Source organism: Taeniopygia guttata, chromosome Z (assembly GCF_048771995.1).
Source record: "Taeniopygia guttata chromosome Z, bTaeGut7.mat, whole genome shotgun sequence".
Taxonomy (NCBI): domain Eukaryota; kingdom Metazoa; phylum Chordata; class Aves; order Passeriformes; family Estrildidae; genus Taeniopygia; species Taeniopygia guttata.
The window spans coordinates 4,659,522-4,679,302 of record NC_133063.1 but is presented as its reverse complement, the minus strand read 5'-3'; the positions used below and the strand labels follow the sequence as shown (position 1 = coordinate 4,679,302).

General features: G+C 41.6%; 1 protein-coding gene across 3 annotated transcripts in view; it reads right to left on the bottom strand.

The window, feature by feature from the left end:
* Positions 1-9,272: 9,272 nt before the first annotated feature.
* SMAD2 (SMAD family member 2) overlaps positions 9,273-19,781 on the bottom strand; it is a 49,089-nt gene continuing 38,580 nt past the window's right edge. For 2 of the 3 annotated variants that reach the window (XM_012577354.5, XM_012577352.5), the window contains 5 exons: positions 19,077-19,130; positions 17,782-17,994; positions 15,907-16,044; positions 15,606-15,750; positions 9,273-11,225 (listed from right to left, as the gene is read on the bottom strand). In XM_012577354.5, the coding sequence (XP_012432808.1) occupies positions 11,102-11,225; positions 15,606-15,750; positions 15,907-16,044; positions 17,782-17,994; positions 19,077-19,130 (674 nt within the window). In that variant the 3' untranslated portion in view covers positions 9,273-11,101. Of the gene's footprint in view, positions 11,226-15,605; positions 15,751-15,906; positions 16,045-17,781; positions 17,995-19,076; positions 19,131-19,713; positions 19,777-19,781 lie in introns of all 3 variants that reach the window. The other variant, XM_072921855.1, reaches the window with a different exon arrangement.

Here is a 19,781-nt window from a genome sequence, read left to right as displayed (position 1 = left end):
AGCCTGAGGCTGGGAGCAGGAAGACGTGGGTTTAAATGCTGCTGCTGCAGATGCATCCTGGGGTAATGGCAACAGAGAAACTCCCCAGGACTTTAACCTTATTTGAAAGCACGCAGGGCCGACACAGACGAGAAGCACCCAAGGACTTCAGCAAAACAAGGGCATAAAACACTACCCACCGACTGCTCTTATCTGCTTTCCATCTGCACCAGATACTGCTCATCTCAGTCTGCCTCCCTTGGCACTCCTCCACACAAACTTTTAGCTGATCACTTTCCCTCCCGTAGCTGTGGAGGTTTGACACCCTCATGGAGAGAATCTGATGCCTCTTCTGGATGAAACAACCCTATAAACACCTTTTAAGGGAGAGGGGCTGAGAAAAGAGATCTCTATTTTGAACTTCTGAAATTGTGGTGTTACCTCGATCATGTTCAGTATGAGTATTTAATTTCTTTTTAACCTGCATACTTAATCAGTTATTTTCTGTTAGGGAGGAGGTTCTAAGGGACCTGGCTTGTCACAGAGTTGACATTTTCTTGACCACATGGATAACAAGAGCACAGAATAAAAAAAAAATCCCATATTACTCAGTGAAAGGCAAGGTTTCACCAAAGCCAGCCAGAGCACAGGGCAGTAGAGAATCTAAAATGAGGGGGAACATCTGCTGTACACCTCAAAAGGCACATCTTGCAAATCATCAGCTTCAGAATTGGCTCAATCACAGCTGAAAAGTCTTACAAACAGAGCTTCATGAATGCAGGCACACCAGTATTAGCACCCTACACATGAATTTTGGGTTGAACCAGATCTGCTACAAAAACACCCCATGCCATGGGAAGAAATCCACAAATTGCTCCATTTTTTAATCACTTCCTTAACTAGGTGACTTTTTCCTTAATTAGATAGGGGCAAACTAGGGGAATCTCTGCTTATCCCATGCCAGAGATATAACTTCCCAAAGCTCTTCTCAACATCCCAAAGTCAGGATAAATCATCCTTTCTGCTCACATAAGCATCTCAGCCTTTCGAGTGTGCCTGGGGGAAGCACTGGGTACAAACAGATCCCAAAATTTACAGTCATCTTTTCGATGAGCTCAAGCGTTTTGACTCCCAAGGGTCCATTTGAGTAAACACATGGGGAGTGGGTGGGGCTCAGAGAGAACACAGAAATTATGGTCATTATCATCTAATTATGGCATTACTGCAGCAAACCTCTGTTAGACACCCTTGATATCAACAAGGTGACCAGAAGTAAGAGGGTATGTGCAAACGTGCACATGGAAAATGGCAATACCAACCTTGAGTTTGTGTCCTTGGGATGGTACAGAGATCAGAACTGCCTTCCCAGAGGCACCAAGTTCGTTTCTGGCATCACACAAAATCAGTAATTCAACCAGTGGCTGACCTGTTTCCAAGTGTCTTCAGCAGAGAGAGAACACCTTTGTCACACTGCTTTCGTCAGCCAAGTGAAACTGCACAGAGCCAGGTGCCTGTTGACACAGCAAGCTAAAAATATAATGCACAGTTATGAGAAAGTGCCCTATGCTTGAAATTAAGTCTCTTCAAACTTCACTTCATCAAGGCCTTGGTCCATCAGCCAGGCAAGTTTCAACCCAGTGCAATCCAAACACAATTAAAATATTTTGACTGTTACTTGCACGCTAATTCCATTCCCACTTCCCCCACCATGTTATAAAGCAGAAAACTTTGAAATTGGTTTTTTCCTCCCCCTTTTTAATAGGACTTCCTGCTATTGGCAAATAAGTATTCTGAAAAAATTCCTCTTTAATATTCTTCCTCAGGGCCTCAGAAGAGCATAGCATTTTCTCCACATTTTACAAGTGTGGCTGCTGTCACGCAAAACTGCACTAACTTTGGACTTAAGTGTTTTAAGAACAGAATCAGGAGACAAAAAAGTCTTGCAGACTTTCAGTAAGTCAGACTCTCTTCTAAATCCCTCAAAACCAAAGCCCTCCCTCCCAAAACCCCACCACAAAACACCTTCATGCTACAGGATGAGATGTACTATTTGCCAAGGAGAACTTGAACACTCCCAAGAACTGTCTAAGCACTAAAGAAAAAGGAAAAAAAGGTCTTCTTCAGAATGAAAATTCATGCAGATATTACAGAAAACCTCTTCCCACAGAGGTTGTGGGCTATTTATTACTATTTATTTATTATAAGACTGCTTATCCTCATGGTCAGGTAACCACCAGGAGACAGGGCAAGTCCTGTTGGTTCTTCAGTCTTGAACTCAAATTGCTCCAGAAGAGACCATGCTGAGCTTCAGCTTTGACAACAAGAGATACAAAACTGGATTTGTGCTCCTCAGCCCCGTTTCCATTGAACCTGCTTCTGTGCTCCAGCAACTCCTTCAGTGCTGTATCAAAAGGAACATGAGTTTTGTGATCTTTAACTAGCAGATGCATATCACGAGCGTTCAGATAGCTGCTTTCAGGGTGCCTTTGTGACCATGTATCACTGCTGAAGCTGAGCACCAGCCACCCTCTCATGTGTTTTATCAGCTCCACCACTTTTCCTGTTTTACTAAACCTTGGTATTTCTCAGCCCTGGCTCTTTGCCCATTTTAATTTCATACGCTGCACAAACCTCAAAGTCTGCATACATAATGAAGACATTTTCCCTCCCATCAGTACTAACAGCACCATTGCTAATGGCTGTGGTTTTTCTTCCCATTGAACTCTCAGACTTCTGAAGCTGTAGAAGATAAGTGTACTTGTCTAGAAGGAGATTACTGTTTCTAAATTAATGTTATCATTTTCCAGGCCTAAGTACTAAAAGAGATGCTGGGGTATGAACATACACTTCCGTGATGGAGATGCATCTCCTGTGCAAACCAGGATCCTGTTAGGAATGCCCAGTCTGGAGGCAGACACTCTCCAGAGCAACCACAGCCTCCCTCAGTGCCTGTCAGCTCTTCATCCAAAAGATATTTTCATTTGTTCCTAACTACAATTATTTTTTGTCTTCCAGAACCTCCTCTACCAAATGCCCTTTGCTATTCATCAGACCACTTAGGAAAACTTAAGGCAAAAGCTCTTTTTCCACTGTTAGGCAGCAGCCTGGGGAGTGGTTATTCATTCAGCCCTCAGGTGGACCTTGCTGATCTTCATCCATTTATGCCTGCAGAGGAGACCAGTCCAGGGTCCCTCTGCCTCTGCCAACTTTGTCACCAAGCTCGAGGAAGCACAGCACAGGCACACAGCACAACGAATCCTATTTGTGAACATTGTGTCTGAAGCCTGTAAGACATTTCACTTGGGCCTGTCCTTAACCAACACCCCCTGTGCCAGCACCCTGTCCTTCACATGGTGTTACCCAGCAGGGTGATCCTTCCTGCAGCTCACAAATCTCCTCTCAGCGAGACCAGTGTGATTCTTCCCAGAGCTTCTCTGCAATCAAGTCCTGCCCCTCTCCCAAGAAGCTCACCTCTGCCGCCTGGGGTGTTTTGTTTTTAATCACAGACTCCACCAGTGATCCCACAGGGGAAAAAGAAATACACCAACACACAGGTGTGAAAGCCCTGGGGAATCCATGCTGAGTAACCCCCGCATGAATCTCATCTCCTCACACACACACATGTTTTTCTCATCTTCACTTTGCGAATTCTGTAGATCCACCCACCAAGGACATGCAACACAAACGGAAGAGAAAGGTCTTCTGAAGTGTTTCTAGATTTGCTATGCATTGGTGTAATGTCAAAGCAATTCACGCACCTAGACAATTCCAGTGTATCTGTCCAAGTGTTGGGTATCTGAAGAGTTCTGAGTGCATGGCAGGTAACTGCCAGTCCCTGGTCCAGGACTTGGCTCTTCCCCTTCACCTGCCTCTACTCCAGTGTCCTCAGAAGTTGGGTGCATGTTTGAGGCTCTGGTTTCCCTGTGTAGCTACTCCTTGATCAAAGGTGACCATCTTCTAAACAACTCCTCCCCAAGATTACATACCAACCCATGGAGAACATCCGACTTTTTATCCAAAGATAAACTGCAACTCCTGGCGACCTACGTTTAATAATCCTCCAGGCTAAGTGCACAACAGCTGTTCTTGGAATTTAACTTCAAAATGAAAAGGCAAGCAAACTAGACTTTAAAGCAGAGTAAGTTTTAAAATCAAACTAAATTTGCAGCCTCAGGTACACATTGCTCATAAGCTCAATTAATTAATGAGGCATAAATTTTTTATGATACCTTGCTACAGTTTTAGGCAAGCAAATAGAGCAAAAATGCTGCTGCTAACAGAAAAACCATGAGTGTCAGAATCTTGCTTTGTTTAACCTTCCCCTGCTGGGAAAACAGTAGGTACAGAATATCTATGCCCATATATACACTTTGGATCCTATTCCAGAAGAAACAGGACAAGCAACTGGGCTTTATTGAATCCATTCTTCTACACAGGGGAGAAGGATCAAGAGCACCGAGGTCTGACACCTCTACATATCCATTGTCATTAATTTTTCTTCTGCCAGCTAACTAGATTTAATCCTGACTACAGTTAATGAAACAACAGCTAGAGCAACATCAAAGACAGTTCTCAGCTTTGAAGCCTTGGTTCTAGTTCTTGTGGCTGTGACAATGCAGGACAAGAACCTTCCTCCACACACTGCCTTCCCAACCTTACTCAGACAACTTTTTGCCCAAGAGAGATGGAAAAGAGGACCGACATGACTAAAGAGTTTTTTAAAAGGCCTTCTTTAATATGGTTTATGATGGTTATTCACTCGCCAAGCTTAAGTGGTCAGGAAAAACACATTTCATTCATATTTTCTCAGTAGTGATAAAGCTTCAGGCCAGTTGCAAACCCACCATGTTCTTTGAGTTTATAATCTCTCTGGGTGGAGGCCTTGATGTTTCTCTGGCCCCTAGGCCTGTTTGAGGTGTTAATATCTTTCTGGTCCCTAGGTTTATTTTCCTATTCACAGACAGCTCCAGTATTGTCCCTGGCACATAGAGGGGTACGGATTCAGCTTGCTATTCACTGGGTGTGGTAATAATGATTTATTAATAAAATACTTAATAAAAGTACTGGGGTTTGTTAGAAATATGAATGGTTTATGGTTTTTTTGGTACCCTGTGTCCTAGTTCCAGTAGTTTTGGGGGTTTATTTGTAATTGTACCCAGTTTGTTAGAGGTGGAGCAGGGGGTGAGGCTTCCCAGCCTTTCCTTTCCTTCTTTTCCTTTAAATCTGTTATGTCACTTTTTGAGAATGTTCACTCTCCCCTGGATGCCAAGGATACCACCCTTCTGGTATTTCATCTGGTAGGCTTTCTCCACATGGTTTGCAGCTTGTCTAGAATGAGGGCTGAGATTTCTAGAGGGGCTGATGAGATACCTGACCCAGGCGTGGACCCAGTTGTGGAAAATTCTGAGTGGTGTGAAGAATGGGAGCGAGCAGGCCGGACCCTAAAGGAATTTTCTGATCCAATAGCTTGGAAATTTCCCCATGAACAAATTCAGAACCCTGATGAGGTGGGGAAGTACCTGGAAGAGAAGTGCCACGATGACTCTAAGGAGAAAAAGATCATTGCAGTGAGCTGGGCCCTGGCATATGCTTATCACACCCTGCTAGATACTGCAGGGCAGCACACAGAGGAAGGGGGTCAGGGAGATAAATCAGCAGCTATCCCAGTCACTCAGGCTGCAGACAACACCCCAGCTCCTCAGGCTGTAGCTAAACCAGACTCTGAGCCTAAACCAATGGCTGTTGCTACCATGAGAGACATGAAAAACAAAACCAAAACCAATCGCCCAGTGGGTGATGAAGATGCAGGGAAAGGAACCTCAAGGCCAGCAACTGACTCAAGATGAAGCCACTGTTGAGTCCTTTTCCCTGAAAAATCTTTGTGGCCCAAAGAAGGATTACACTCGTAGACCTGATGAGTCTATAATTAGTTGGTTGGTCCGTCTTTGGGATGCTGCAGGCGAGGCTACAATTCTGGATGGTACTGAGGCAAGACATTTGGGATCCCTATCACATGATCCTGTCATTGATCAAGGAATGATGAGGGGGGCTAACCCTCACAGCCTCTGGGCACGGGTTCTGGAAAGTGTAGCACAAAGATACCTGTGTGCAGATGATCTTTATATGCAGCAGACCCAGTGGAAGACTATAGAACAAGGGATCCAACGTCTGAGAGAAATGGCAGTGGCAGAGATTATCTTCTCAGATGAAATAACAACTAGGAATCCAGACTTGGTACCATGTACATCTGTGATGTGGCGAAAACTTGGACAATTTGGGCCACATGAATACGCTTCTGCTTTAGCAATAATGGAGATGAGAGGGATGAGACCGTGCTCGATATGGCGAAGAAGCTCCAAGCACTTGCAGAAGCTGTACGTGGCTCAACACATGCCAGAACTGCAGCAGTGGAAACACATCTGCAGAAATGAGAAGACAAGATAGAGAAGAATCACAAGAAATTCACAGAGGACATGAAAGAGGACCTGTAAATCTCAGCAGTACAGATCAGAGGTTCTGGTATCCAAAGAAGACATTCCTCAGATGGTGAGAGAAGGTACACCCCAAGAACTGAGCTGTGATTCTTCCTGCGCGATTGCGGAGAAAACATGAGGAAATGGGACGGAAAACCTACTGGTGCTCTGGCACAACGGGTGCATGAATTGCAGGAAGGTAAGACTCAGAGAGGAAGTGCCACCAAAAGGAGAGCAGCTCCAGTTGCCCGTAGCCAAACCGCCAGGGATGATGATGATGATGACATGTGTGATCCCCTTGAAGGAACCTCCAAGACATACGCCCAAGGAAAGAAGGACAACCAGGCTTGGAGGGGCCCTGCCTCTAGCCAGGGAGAGGCGAGGGAAAACCATTATCTTTTGGACTGTGTGTATTCATTAGCCTGGCCCATGAAAACCACAAAAATATGAGACCTCACTCAATACTGGTGTGCAGTACAGACTAATCCCACTGAGACATGTGGAGGCAGAACCTGTTTCTCTTGCTGGCATGACAAGGGGATCACAGGATTTGACTTTGGTGGAACTTCCTCTCTTCCTTCCAGAAGCAGTTGCTAATGCAGCTGGTATGTTATTTGCTATTTTTATAGTTATTTAACAAAGACAGTACCTCACTAATTCTTCAGATCTAGCACTGAAGCTTCAGCATCCCCAAAATTAGGTTAGCCAAACTTGTTTTGGTAAAAAGAACAGCACTTCATACTCAAGTAAAACACTGTGTAGGCGAGTGTAGCGAATCCTGTATTTCACAATATTTTAACTCAAAACCCAGCTGCAGTAAAATTTCGGCTTGCAATGTTAAAAAAACCCAAAACTGTAACCACAATGAAGTGTGACAAGTTTCAAGGCTAAAACAAAACACAGTTCATTGTGCCAGTTATTCAGAGCTGCAGATGATTATCAAACCCCCAAATTTCACAACCTCCCACTTCAACATGAAAAATGTCGGACACATAGAAACAAAGAGCTTGATGAAGTATAGTAGCTGTGATTTCTAGCTGCATGTTAATTAGTTTAAGCCTTTTATTCTTAAATACCGTATCTCACTACTTTGATAGCACCAGAGAACCTCTTTAAGGCAGATATTTATATTTATATTATGCACTTAAAACAGGCTCCTCTGCCAACAGCCTATGCTACCTGACAGCTAAATTCAGATTTTACCTCTCCCTGTCAATTCCATATGGAGTCTGAAGTTAAATTATTTACTCTACTTGGCTGCAATTGATCTCAAGGAGGTTAAGATCTAGTTAAACACAATGTCCTGAATAAAAACAGGAGAACACCACAGCTCTCATGGTGTTCCAGATTTGTGTAACACCACCTGAAATCAAAGGACTCCACACAAAAAGCTGAATCATGAGTAGGGACTGCCTATTGTAGGGATCTTTCCACCTAGGAAGAAGCCTTTTGCAAAAAGAAGGGGGAAACATGCAGAGATGATGACACTCTACTATCAGTTCTCACAGTTTAAAGCTGCAAAAGTCCAAGCATTCGACATGGATCTCAAAGCCTCAGGCCTGAGGCAACTTATAAATGAAATCAGGCTTTTCTTTGGAGGAAGGATTATGAAAAGTCAACTCTGTGCCTCCAAGCTGACAAAAGGCAACTCAAAAATAATTTTTAAGTTTGGATGTTTACATCAACCAGCTGGTGTTGTATTACTTGGCTTTGGCAATACTATGAAAATCAAGCTCAGGCAGGGCTAGTGACAAGAGAGAACCCCAGCTCATGGAATTAAAGTCAATGCTACACAAAGTCTGTACAGAGTTTTTTCATCTCTGTGATACAGGTAAGCAGCTGGCTCCCCATACTCTACTGAAAACATCTCCACTTGAGTACTCCCTGCTTGCTAAGTGGTTTATTTTGCAAAATAACCTCATGAAAAAAAAAATCACTTTTTATTTGTATTTTGGACATCAGTACTTTGACTGGCAGAAGAGGAGAGGGAGGAAGTCACATGCCTTATGTACCACAGGCATTCTGCATTAAGATGCTGCAGCCATCTGCACGATTTTGAAGAAGAGCAGAACAGCAGTGTCAGAAAGGCACTGGATTAAGAAACAGGGGTAGGTCGAAGTTAGTCAAGCACTGCCATAGGCACTGAAATGAAACACAGGCGAGTGAACATTACAAACACAGATAAGCTCCCTTGTGCCTCTAAGCTGTGGCTGGAACAGCAATGGCAGGAGAACGTGTCAGTGGTGGTAGCAGAAGTCAAAAATAGTGACTTCAACACAGACCAGAAGGGTCCTGCACCCAGGCAGCACCACAGGCAGTGTCTGCAGGGTCCTGGCACTCTCCTTGGAAGTGCCCACTCTGAGAAGATGCAGAGATAAGGTTACGACAGTGTTCAAGGCAAAGCAACCAACGCTGCCACAGGTGAAAGGCAGATTCAGAAATCTACTGCAAGGAGGCCACAGAACGAGGCCACCCACCTGATTCAAGCTGCAACCTGCTCAAAAATGTGAGTCTGACCCAGACAAGTTGCTCTTATTGGTCTCACAGGTGAAAGTAAACACCTGAGATAGTAGGATGCAATTTGATTGTGGCAGGGAAAAAACAACTGCTTTAATAAACTCCATCAGGAGTAGGAGTCTGTACCACCAAACACACACAGACCCAGAACCTCCACAACAGCTGCATGGAAAGTGGTATTAAGATCTAAACACTACCTTTCCATCCACCACATGCAGGACACTTGTACCATTTAACTGGGTGGATTACAGCAACAAAAAAATATACAGACAGCAATTAATCAAAAAAAACCCCAAACGGCCATTTTGAGAATTAAAACTTTTATTAGTGTATTCACATATTAGGCAAATGCAACACGCATGAAGCTTAATCTCTTAGGTCCACAAGTTCTACCAATACATTAGTCTACTGGTAAAACTAGCACAAACTGGTAACTGCTTTGCCGATTTTTTAAAGGTGTCTGGCCCATTTTCTCAAGGCTTGATTTTTGGTATTGCTTCTATGCCCTAGTCATTATGGCATAAAAATATCCATCACTATCACCAATTCAGTCAAGTGATTAAAAGCTGTAACACTGGCCACATTTTTGTTCTCAAAGCTAAGTTATCACTAGCTGTACTTACAAAGTACAGAACTAGTGTAATTGATGAAACAATGGAAAAAAACAGACAAAGGCAATCCTGCTACTGCCACAATAACAAAAGAATGACAGACAGCTAGATCACAAGATTGTTAGTAAGATGTGTATTTTTCAAGTCAGAATAACCCTTCTATACAGTTTCCCAACCCATCCCCAACCCAGACTTATTTGTAGAATATAATTCAGAATAATTTTAATATGGTGCAGCTGTAGTGTCCAAGGGTTCACAATAACATGCACTGTCATGAAGAACCTGGAAGTCCTCCTTCGCTGGTCATACCGCAGCAACCACTATTCTAGAGGTTTTGCAGAAGCAACTACTTTTAATAACAAGGCCCATTATGACATAATGAATGCATATGATCTGGTGTGTAAGTAAACTATAAAAGCGACTCAGATAAGAAATTTAAATTCTGTTACTGAAATATGTTAAGAAGCTGCATCTATTTAAAACCTAAACAAAGAGTCTAGCTTACCCAGGAAATAATTTTTCAAGGTATATGGCTCTGAAAACTAAACCCCATTATTTTTAGTGACATATGAAAAAGTGAAAAAAATACAGATGATAAGGGGTAAGCCAATAACCTTGTGCAGTTAATCCAATATCTAAAGCCATGGTAAATTCTCAGTGCATGAGAAAAAATAATTCATTTCAATGACCAAGGTACAAAAAAGTCCCAAATTATACCACTGCCAGCAATACTGCTGGCAACAGATGCATCAACTCAAATGGGTATCAAAAAGTAGACTGCTAGTGTGATGGACACTCAGAATTTATAATATGAATTCATTTTAGGCCCCATTAAGTAAATAAAGTGTCTTAAGACTTCACAGATCAATCTCAAGACATTTCTTTCCCTTCCAATGGAGGGACTTTCTCTTCAGAACGCAGCAAAAAATTCAGTTTTTCTATAAGGAAAGTCTTTTTATGTTTAGGACAACTTGAAAACCTACTTATATTAAAAAAATACAAAAGAATAAGGGAGCAAAGTCTTGAAATTTCATGAGACACTTGCCCCAATCAAAAAACCAACATTACCATTTATGGGAACTAAATTGTAGAACAGCACAATACTGTGATATTTGAGATCATGAAACATTATCTGTATATATACTTAGCTATTCATGTTATTGATAACCATTAGGACACTCAATTATATACCCAATAAAAAACACCATTAAAGAGTCTTTAGAACTGTCCCTTCTTTCTGAAGAAGGCTTTTCTATACACTAAATTTTCATCTAGTATCAGAGTATAGGAAACAGAATCCACAAGGTGCTTTAACTGATGAGACCTCAAGTGCTGTTTTTTCTTTTTTCTTTTCTTTTCTTTTTTTTTTTCTTTTTTCTTTTTTTTTTTTTCTTTTTAAAAAACCTTTTTAGATAGTAAACAGTTCATGGGGACCACACACAAATACTACGACAGACGAGCTGTTATATTAAGTCTGTTGACTGAACTTGATTTTCAGCCCACTGGTGACAGAGGAGAGTTTTAGGACATGCTGGAGCAGCGAACTGAAGGGGAGCCCATCTGAGTCAATACTTTGTCCAGCCACTGTAGAGGCCCGTTCAGGTGAAGCTCAATCCAGCAAGGAGTGCTCGTTACCGTCTGCCGCCTAGAAAACAAAGAACAGGGAAAAGTCACTCCACTGGGTTGGTGGCACCAGGTTTTGGTAGCAGGGGAGGCTTCTGCCAGAAGCTGACACAAGCTTCCTTCATGTCTGGCAGAGATATCCTTTGGCAGCTCTGAAGGTGGACATGCTGCTGGTCAAGGCTGGGCCAGTGAGGAATGGTGATGCCTCTGGGATAACAGAGTAAAGAAAAAAAATGAGATTGTTTTCCAGTTTTAATTGCCACAGAAGAGCAGGGTGAGGACGAGTGAGAGGAACAACTCTGCAGACACAAAGGGCAGTGGAGAAGGAGGGGCACGGCAGATGTTCCAGGTGTCAGAGCTGAGATTCCCCTGCAGCCCTTGGGGCAGCCCATGGAGAGGGCCACATTTTTGCTCTGAAAGCTAAGTTATCACTAGCTGTACTTACAAAGTATGTAAGACATCCCTGTGGAGAAGGGAGCCCATGCTGGAGCAGCCTGTCCTTGAAGGACTGCACCCCATGGAAGTGTGATCCACGCTGCAGCAGTTCATGGAGAGTTGCTGCCCATGGGATGGACTCACACTGGAGTTCATGTAAAACTGTCTCCCACACTGGGGCAAGGGAAGGACTCTGACTTCTCTCCCTGAGCAGTGGCAGGAACAACACCTGAAAAACTGACAATGACATGCATTTGTCATTGTCCTTTTGTAGCTGAGGGAGAAGGTAGAGCTGGCAAGGGGCGAAGGTGTTTTACATCTTATTTTGCTTCTCATTATCTTGCCCTGGTTATGTTAGCAATAAATTAATTCAATTACTCTGATTCAAGCCTGTTTTCCCAAATGGTATTTAGTGAGGGTCTCTCCTGGTCCTTATCTCATGACCTTTTGCTGTGTTTTCTCTCCCCAGTCCAGCTGTGGACAGGAGTGAGAGAGCTACTTTGGTGGCTGCCTGGAATCCAGCCAGAGTCAACCCACTGTAGCAGGTACAGCTGCCACAAAATTCTGCATCATGTGACTAAATATGTTTCCATACATATCTAGTACACAGAGATAAAAATCTATAACCATTACCATAACTGTTACTAAACTTTTTCCAGGAAAAAAAAAGTCCCAGAACTCCAAAGCACTTCACATATGTAAGACAAATCAATGATTACATGCTTGTCCACAAATACATGAAGAATATTTCTCCCTGGAGAATAATAACACAAGTATTTCCTTCAAGAGCCACACCAAGAGTCTTACTTCTAAAAAGAAATTCAGAAGTGAAGGCTGTCCAACTGATGCTGTGTTCACACCACAAACAACTGTGTGCAGCTGTATCTCAACTTTCCAAGGGTCTGTACGCATAACTGGATTTGAATTTTGTAGACAGCTACTGAGAAATATGGAACAGAAACCCTTGGCTCTGCACTGTCAGCGAGACCAACAGTACAATGCTATGGTGATCATAAGCTCTGGCTTTTTGGAGTAGACTACATGATAAATGTACAAGGAAATTGGCAGATATTGTCAGAAACACTGTATCAAAACATGGTGTGGTTATACTGTGCTACCTGATGGTATCTCAAAGGAACACCAAACTTTATCTCTGATTTCCTGTAATCTTACACTTCTATATGTGTTTTGCACCATAACATCCTCACATAAACAACTGAAGTAGAAATTGTGTTCCCCTTGTCTTCTATACTAATTTGCCTATAATTTTCCACAATAGAAGCCCTTATTTAAACACCATATAGCAAATTTCAGTAAAGCTGAAGGACTGACAACCATAAAGGCTTCGTTCTCTCTCCCATATGCCTTTGTTTCACAGATCTGTTATTCAAACGTCTTCCTTCTCATTTCCAAAGTAAAGAAATCAGTATTGGACAAGCCTGAGAAATCCTATTTCACTGTACCCACTCTAGGCATGGGAGTTTTCCGTAACCAGACTGGCAAGACTATGGTTGCTAAGCCAGTTTTTCATAGTAATTCCAGCTATCCCAAGATTCAAAGGCAGCAGACTAGTCAGACACAAACTGAGCTTCTTCATTTTTACTATTGGCACTGCAGTCCTTTGCTTTGAGGAAATCTGTTTATATAAACAGAAGAATAGAAAAGGCAGAAAGATTAAGACAGTGAAGATTGATTTCAAAAGTTTCACATTTTCTAGAGGACAGCAGCTGGGGTCTGTGCTCTTTCAGCACTCTACAAAACAGTTATCTTAGCTCCAAATGCTATGCCAGAACGAAGTGATACAACAGAAAAACAAATCTAAACCACAGGAAATATAGTTCCATTTACTCTTGAATCTTCTCCCAAAGAAGGAAGTTCATTATCCTACCACTGTCAACTCTCCTACAATGTGTTTCACAACACAATTCCTCAAAATTCTACAGATGGTTCTCTTTAATAATCCTCCCTTTGCACCACAGTGGTAATAGCTGGTAAAATAGTGACAGTCACTGAGCAACCATCTTAAAGTTAAAAACTCAGCTTCTTCAACCCAAAGATTTCCATTTCAAAGATCACTAATTACCTCTGCTGAACTTTCTTTAGAAGATGATCCTGGGCCTGGATACCTCCTGTGCTAACATGAACATTTGACTGGTGATCTGAACTTCTACCATCCCCAGTTTGGACCAACACGTAACAAAGCAAAAAGCTTTGTCAGGTATTGTGTCTATCAAGCCTATAAAACATTATCACCTTGCTGTACCTGCACATTCATGCACATATGCTTAACACACAAGTAATGCTTTGCCTTGGCCTAAGCCTGTTCTGTGAGAAATGTTTTTTTCACATAATAATGAAGCACAGATGTTTTAACAAGAGTGATGGGGTTTACAGTGTTTCCTGATCCATTTCAACAAGTCAGGCTACATTAATTTAAATTCAAGGTTGTCATTGGAGCCACCTCTTCTTGCTCTAATCCCAACTGCAGCATATTTGCAAGCTTTGTGTATCAATAATTAATTAGTATCATCTTAAAGGGAGGTGCAAAGAGATTAGTTCAGCATGAGTTAGAACCAGTTTTTGTGCTATTTTGGCAGCGCTACCACTGCCGCTTTTTCAATCTTATGGTCTATAAACAGTTTATAGACCAACCACCAACATTTTCCCACTCAGAAGTAACTTTAACAAAAGCCTCCCCACAGTTTTAAACTAGCACTTACACTCACTTCAAGATGTCTCTATATAATCTGACTGATTAAGCCTTTCTTCTGCTCAGATTTGAATGTTGTATTTAATTATGCTTAAGTAATATATCCTCCTGCAGAGCCAAATCCAAGAGCTCTCTAAACCTGAGCCAGATTTTTTCTTGGGTACTTCTTCCTAACAAAGAGGTACCAATTTATTCCATTACTCAAATTTCTCATTTCATCTCATTAGACTACTACAAAATTGGCTTCATCTAGCTGAGAAACCTCCCCCACATACTGACACTGCTATTTACATGTATGTATTTCAAAAGCAGATAAAGGAATCAACCCAAGTGGAGCCTACACACCAGTACTCAACTTCAGAAACTATATGGCTCTAAAAAACATCATTATTGCATTAGGGTATTGACATGTCAGAATTCATTCTTTCAATGGACAATTTCTAGAGAGTTTAAGAGATTTGTTTAAAACCACAGGTCTAGTTCTCCAAAGTAATGAAATCTTTAGAACTGCTAAGTTAGAAGTCAATTTCTTTTCTTCTTGAATTTCCATACTGCATTAAAAACAGGCAATGTCCTCAACTACCACTTTTCATTTGTGCTAATAGAGAACACAATTGGAATCTCTTCAAAAGCAGATAGAACGTTATTTTTTTCCACTCAAATAACTGTTTTTAGAAGTTTTACTACATAAACACAGTCATCTTACTCCTGCAAAGCTTTTTCCACTGCAAGTTCCAAAATACTTGCCATCCCCTAGATGCATGCTCTCCAGCTATTTCATTCTGCATGAGCCACTGCAAGTCTCTCCGCTGGGTACCACCAAGCCCATCCTGCAGCACAGCCTAAGGAATTCATGCTACATGCAGAACAGGGCAGAGACCTGAATGACTGGAATGACTGCAAATCTAACACACAGCAAATAATCTCACGGCACAAACTGTGGAACTTCAAGATGATGGCGTGGATTTCACCACAACACTCAAGCCAGAGGGACTGAGCAGGGGAACGGAACTTTGACGACATTCCTTGCTCAACAGTTGGCTTCAATGCAACACTAAAATGAGTTTATGGACTTTGTAAATTAGCAGTTCCATAGCTGAGGGCGGGGGGAAAAAGGAAAATATGGGTTCAATTTGCAAATGGCATATCCACAATAGCAGCAAGAAGTGTGTATGCATGGCTTTCAAGACAGACAGAAATGGTATACTAGTGAAAGAACAAAAACTATTAACTCTAAATTTAAGAGTTTTTTCTTACCTGTATTCAGCCCCCCATCCTTTAACAAAGCTCATTCTTATGGTACACATTCTAGTAAGCTGATAAACTGCTTCAAAGCCCTGATTCACAGATTGAGCCAGAAGAGCAGCAAATTCTTGGTTATTAAAGATTTTTAGATTGCATCCTATAAAGAATCAAAAAGGTACAATCAGTGAATACACCTGCATTTGCTACAGAGAAGACCAAATCTATGAAGAAATTACAAAAAAGGAAGGCAAGTGTCATCCAGTGAATACCTCCACTGGGTATTTTCACAGGAGACCTCTGGTAGGCTACTGACCTGGAGGAATTTTGCACACAGTTGCAGGATGCCAGCCGTATCTTTGATTACAGTTGGGGCTCTGAACGAAGATTGCGCTATCACTCAGGCACTCGGCAAAAACTTCTCCGCCAATGTAATACAGGCGCACTCCCCTGCCTGCAGTGAAATCCAAAGAAACTCTAGTTATGGTGGGACACAAGCAGCTAGGGAACAAGGGATTTTACTTTTCAGAGAAGGCCAAGGTTTTTCTTTACAACAGAAAAAGAAATCAATTATCTACATGACCTCACTGTTGTGCTGACAGCTGTAGCAGGAGCAGAACACAATTAAATTGCATTTTTCTCCCACAAATGCACAATATATGAAAGCAAAGCAGAATAATTTTTGGTCAAAAGTGAAAAAGCCTTTTCCAGCCATATAATGGGTTGTAACCAAATCCAAGCTTAGAAGCAGTGTTCGTAAGAACAGAATTAAAACTTGTCTTAATATTAAAGCATTGTATGTGAAGTAGCACAGGCCACTATGGTTGAAAGAGAAAACACAAGATCACCACTGCAACACTCTCTGGTTACATGCACCCACACTATTTCACAACCCACTGCACACCCTTGTACTGCTTTAACAAAAACAATATGACTTCATTTAGCCTTGTTACAAAAAACTATCTGTGAAAAAAATCAGAATTTTCAACATTTAAGTTGTTATTTGTTCTGTCTCTCTGAGTGGAGATCTGCATGGTTTATTTCTAGCAGAAAGTAAATAATGTGCAATTGATCTCCCAGAGAGAACTATTTATAATTAACAGATACTTTAGAGGCCATAGTTTCCATTCGCCTTTTTAGTTAAAACAATTTTTCAAACAAAATGTGAGCTCCCTCCATTAAAGAGTAAGGGCTCATGAGAGTTTTGCTTTTTCTCATCATTGATCATTTTGACCAGTCAGCACAGGCACAGCCTGGGTTTCTGCACATCTAAAAATTTATTAGACAAGCATTTGGATTTGGCATTTGGACTTGGCATAAAAGGAGTCGGTTCTACAGAAGAGGCTGAAGTTTTACTGCAAGTAAAAACAACAATAACAACCAAAAAAATCTCGTAAATGTTGCTAATGAAAGTATCCAGGAAAAAGAAAAAAAAAAGAATGAAGGTAGTTTACTGAAGAACCCTAAGTCACTGCATTATGGAAAACAACATTCTTGACTAACCATTACAAAGAAAACTTTAATAGTGTCAAAACAATGGGTTCTCAATAGCAGCTTTTCCCATTTCAGAAAAGAATTCAGAATTTCATTCCATCAGTGTCCATTCTGCATTTTATAAATTACAATAAACTAAGCAACACAGGAATATTTTGTAATTAAAGATTAAATTTCAGTTACAAGCAATTCTGAATATAAACGCTGCCTAGGGCAGAGTGGACCATTGAGGATGCTGGGAGCCACGAATCTGCCCCCGGGATGCTTTGGTGCACCATCATTTTCCAGAAGGCAAGAACAGCAACGTGAGCACAGGAGTGCCACACACTAGAGTGGCTTTCTCCTGTGCTGCTCTGAGCGTGGCAGCTGTGTCACTGCAGCTGCCACCAGCTACGGTGCTATGGAGGGAGGAAGGGCAGCTCCTTTCAGCTCCAGCCACTGCTACATCACCTCCCACTTCCAACGGGCTTCAGCAGCAGAAGCTGCTACATTTCTCCCTAATTTCAGAAACATCTGTGTCTTTCCACTTCTGTTCTCAGCCAGAGAGACCAAACTATCCTTGACAAGCCCTGAGAGATACGGCTGATGGCTGGCTGCACAAGGATGAAAGGAACCCAACACACATCCTACCTGGGTCATTCCAGATAATTTAACTAACAAAATTAAATTAAATAGTTAAAAGATCAGAGATCTTTACCTATATGTCGCCTTGTCATTTCCACTGTAGCATTTCTGTTTACATTGGAAAGCAGACCTAGACAAAATCGCTCTGAATTTGATGGATCTGTAAAGCCATCTACAGTCAGGGAAGGCTGAGACGCATGGAAGGTTTCTCCCACTCTTTGATTCAATTCATAATATGCTATTGAACACCAAAACGCAGGCTCCGAGTAAGTAACTGGTTGCAAGTCTAAAAAAAAAATTTCAAAAACCAAGCTTAACACAGATTTTGAGGCTGAAAGTAGACCAATCTACCCTGCTATTTGTCTCTCCCAGAAAAGGCAGCAGTAGCCTTCTCAAACTACACAAACTATATTTTGCTTGCTGTCCTTTTTACCTACTTCAGTAAATAGAATGGAATTCAATCTTCCACACAAGGGAAGGAGGAGGGGAAGAAGGGATGATCTAATCTGACCACAGCTCATTTAGTTCAGTACTTGCATTTTGCTCAGGAAAATGATTAAGCTAATGGTGCTCTGAGCGCCAGACGCTGAGACATTCCTGTTGCCTTTTCTGTAGCTTGCAAACATTTTGGCAGCATTAAAGAAAAGATTAAACTATCAAACACTGAACAACAAAAAGGAAAGAAAAATAATATGAAAATCATGTTCTTTTGTATCACACTGTCTCTTTAGATAAAGGTAGTTCTAAGCTGTTTTATTGTTCCCTAACAGAGAATCTTCCCTGGGTATCTTCAGGTTATTTTCTTCACTGCTTCCCCTTTTTACCTACCCTAATTACTTACTCAGCATTCTGCATTTTCCTGTCACATCCTGTCACCATTCCTTAAACAAACCCACAGCAATCTGATCTTCCTGTGGCACTTACACAAACACACAACTGTAGCACTGGATCAAAGCAGGTGGGCTACTAATGTGGGAGCAACACTGTCCTGTGGTTACAGGTGAAACAGTATGTGAGAAGTGCAGCAGAACACACACACAAGGGAGACAGCAAGTCTGGGCAGCATTATGGAGAGGCAAACATCCTTTTAAACTATTCATTTCATAAATGCTATTCCTGCATACACAAAGATAGTACTCCTTCTCTTTGCTACAACTCCTTCTCTAGCTCAACAGGTACAGAAATAGAGTAATTGTTAACAAGTGATTAACCCAGCCCCATTATGTTTAACATCAGGAAGCCAACACAACAGTGACCTCATAATATAGCTCCTAATTTCTTACAGCACATTTTCACTTTAAAAGTAATTACATATATAATGAAGAGTCACTGCACATAGAAAAATAATTGTAAATATTTCCAGCTTACCCAGGCTATGATTAACTGGAGAGAGAGTACTAGGAGACAGCTCTGCTGGAGATCCTGTTGAAGCAAGACAGGCAAGTTTCAGAGCAAATGATTTTGTTATTTCAAATCATGAGGTATAACCATTATCTACCTCAGGATTACATTAAAGTTTTTCAGAGTAAGAAACCTCAGTTTTCTGGAATATCAGACGTTTACTCTGAATTAAGATTTCACTCAATTTTCCAGACTTCTGGGTACCCACCCCTCCTTGTAAAGACTCAGTTAACTTAGCATTGTATTTGGCAGAACTCTGCTGCTTTGTGCACACTCTCAACGCTATTTATGCACTTCTCCAGCAAGAAGGCAGTGACTTCCCAAATTCAGTAAAAAAACGGGTAAGAAAGTGTGGATGAGACAAGACATTGCCTCTCTGTTCTCAAAGGAAAAGATTTATCTTGGAAAAGACCTTCCAGTATCTGAAGGGAGCCTTCAAGAAAGTTGGAAAGGGATTGTTTACAAGACCAGGTAATGACAGGATAAGAGAGAAAGACTTCAAACTGAAAGAGGAAATATTTAGATTAGATATTGGGAAAAAAAATTTCTATGCTGAGGATGGTGAGGCCCTGGCACAGGTTTCCCAGAGAAGCTGTGGCTGTACCTTGAAGTGTCCAAGGCCAGGCTGGACAGGGCTGGGAGCAACATGGGGTAGTGGAAGGTGTCCCTGGT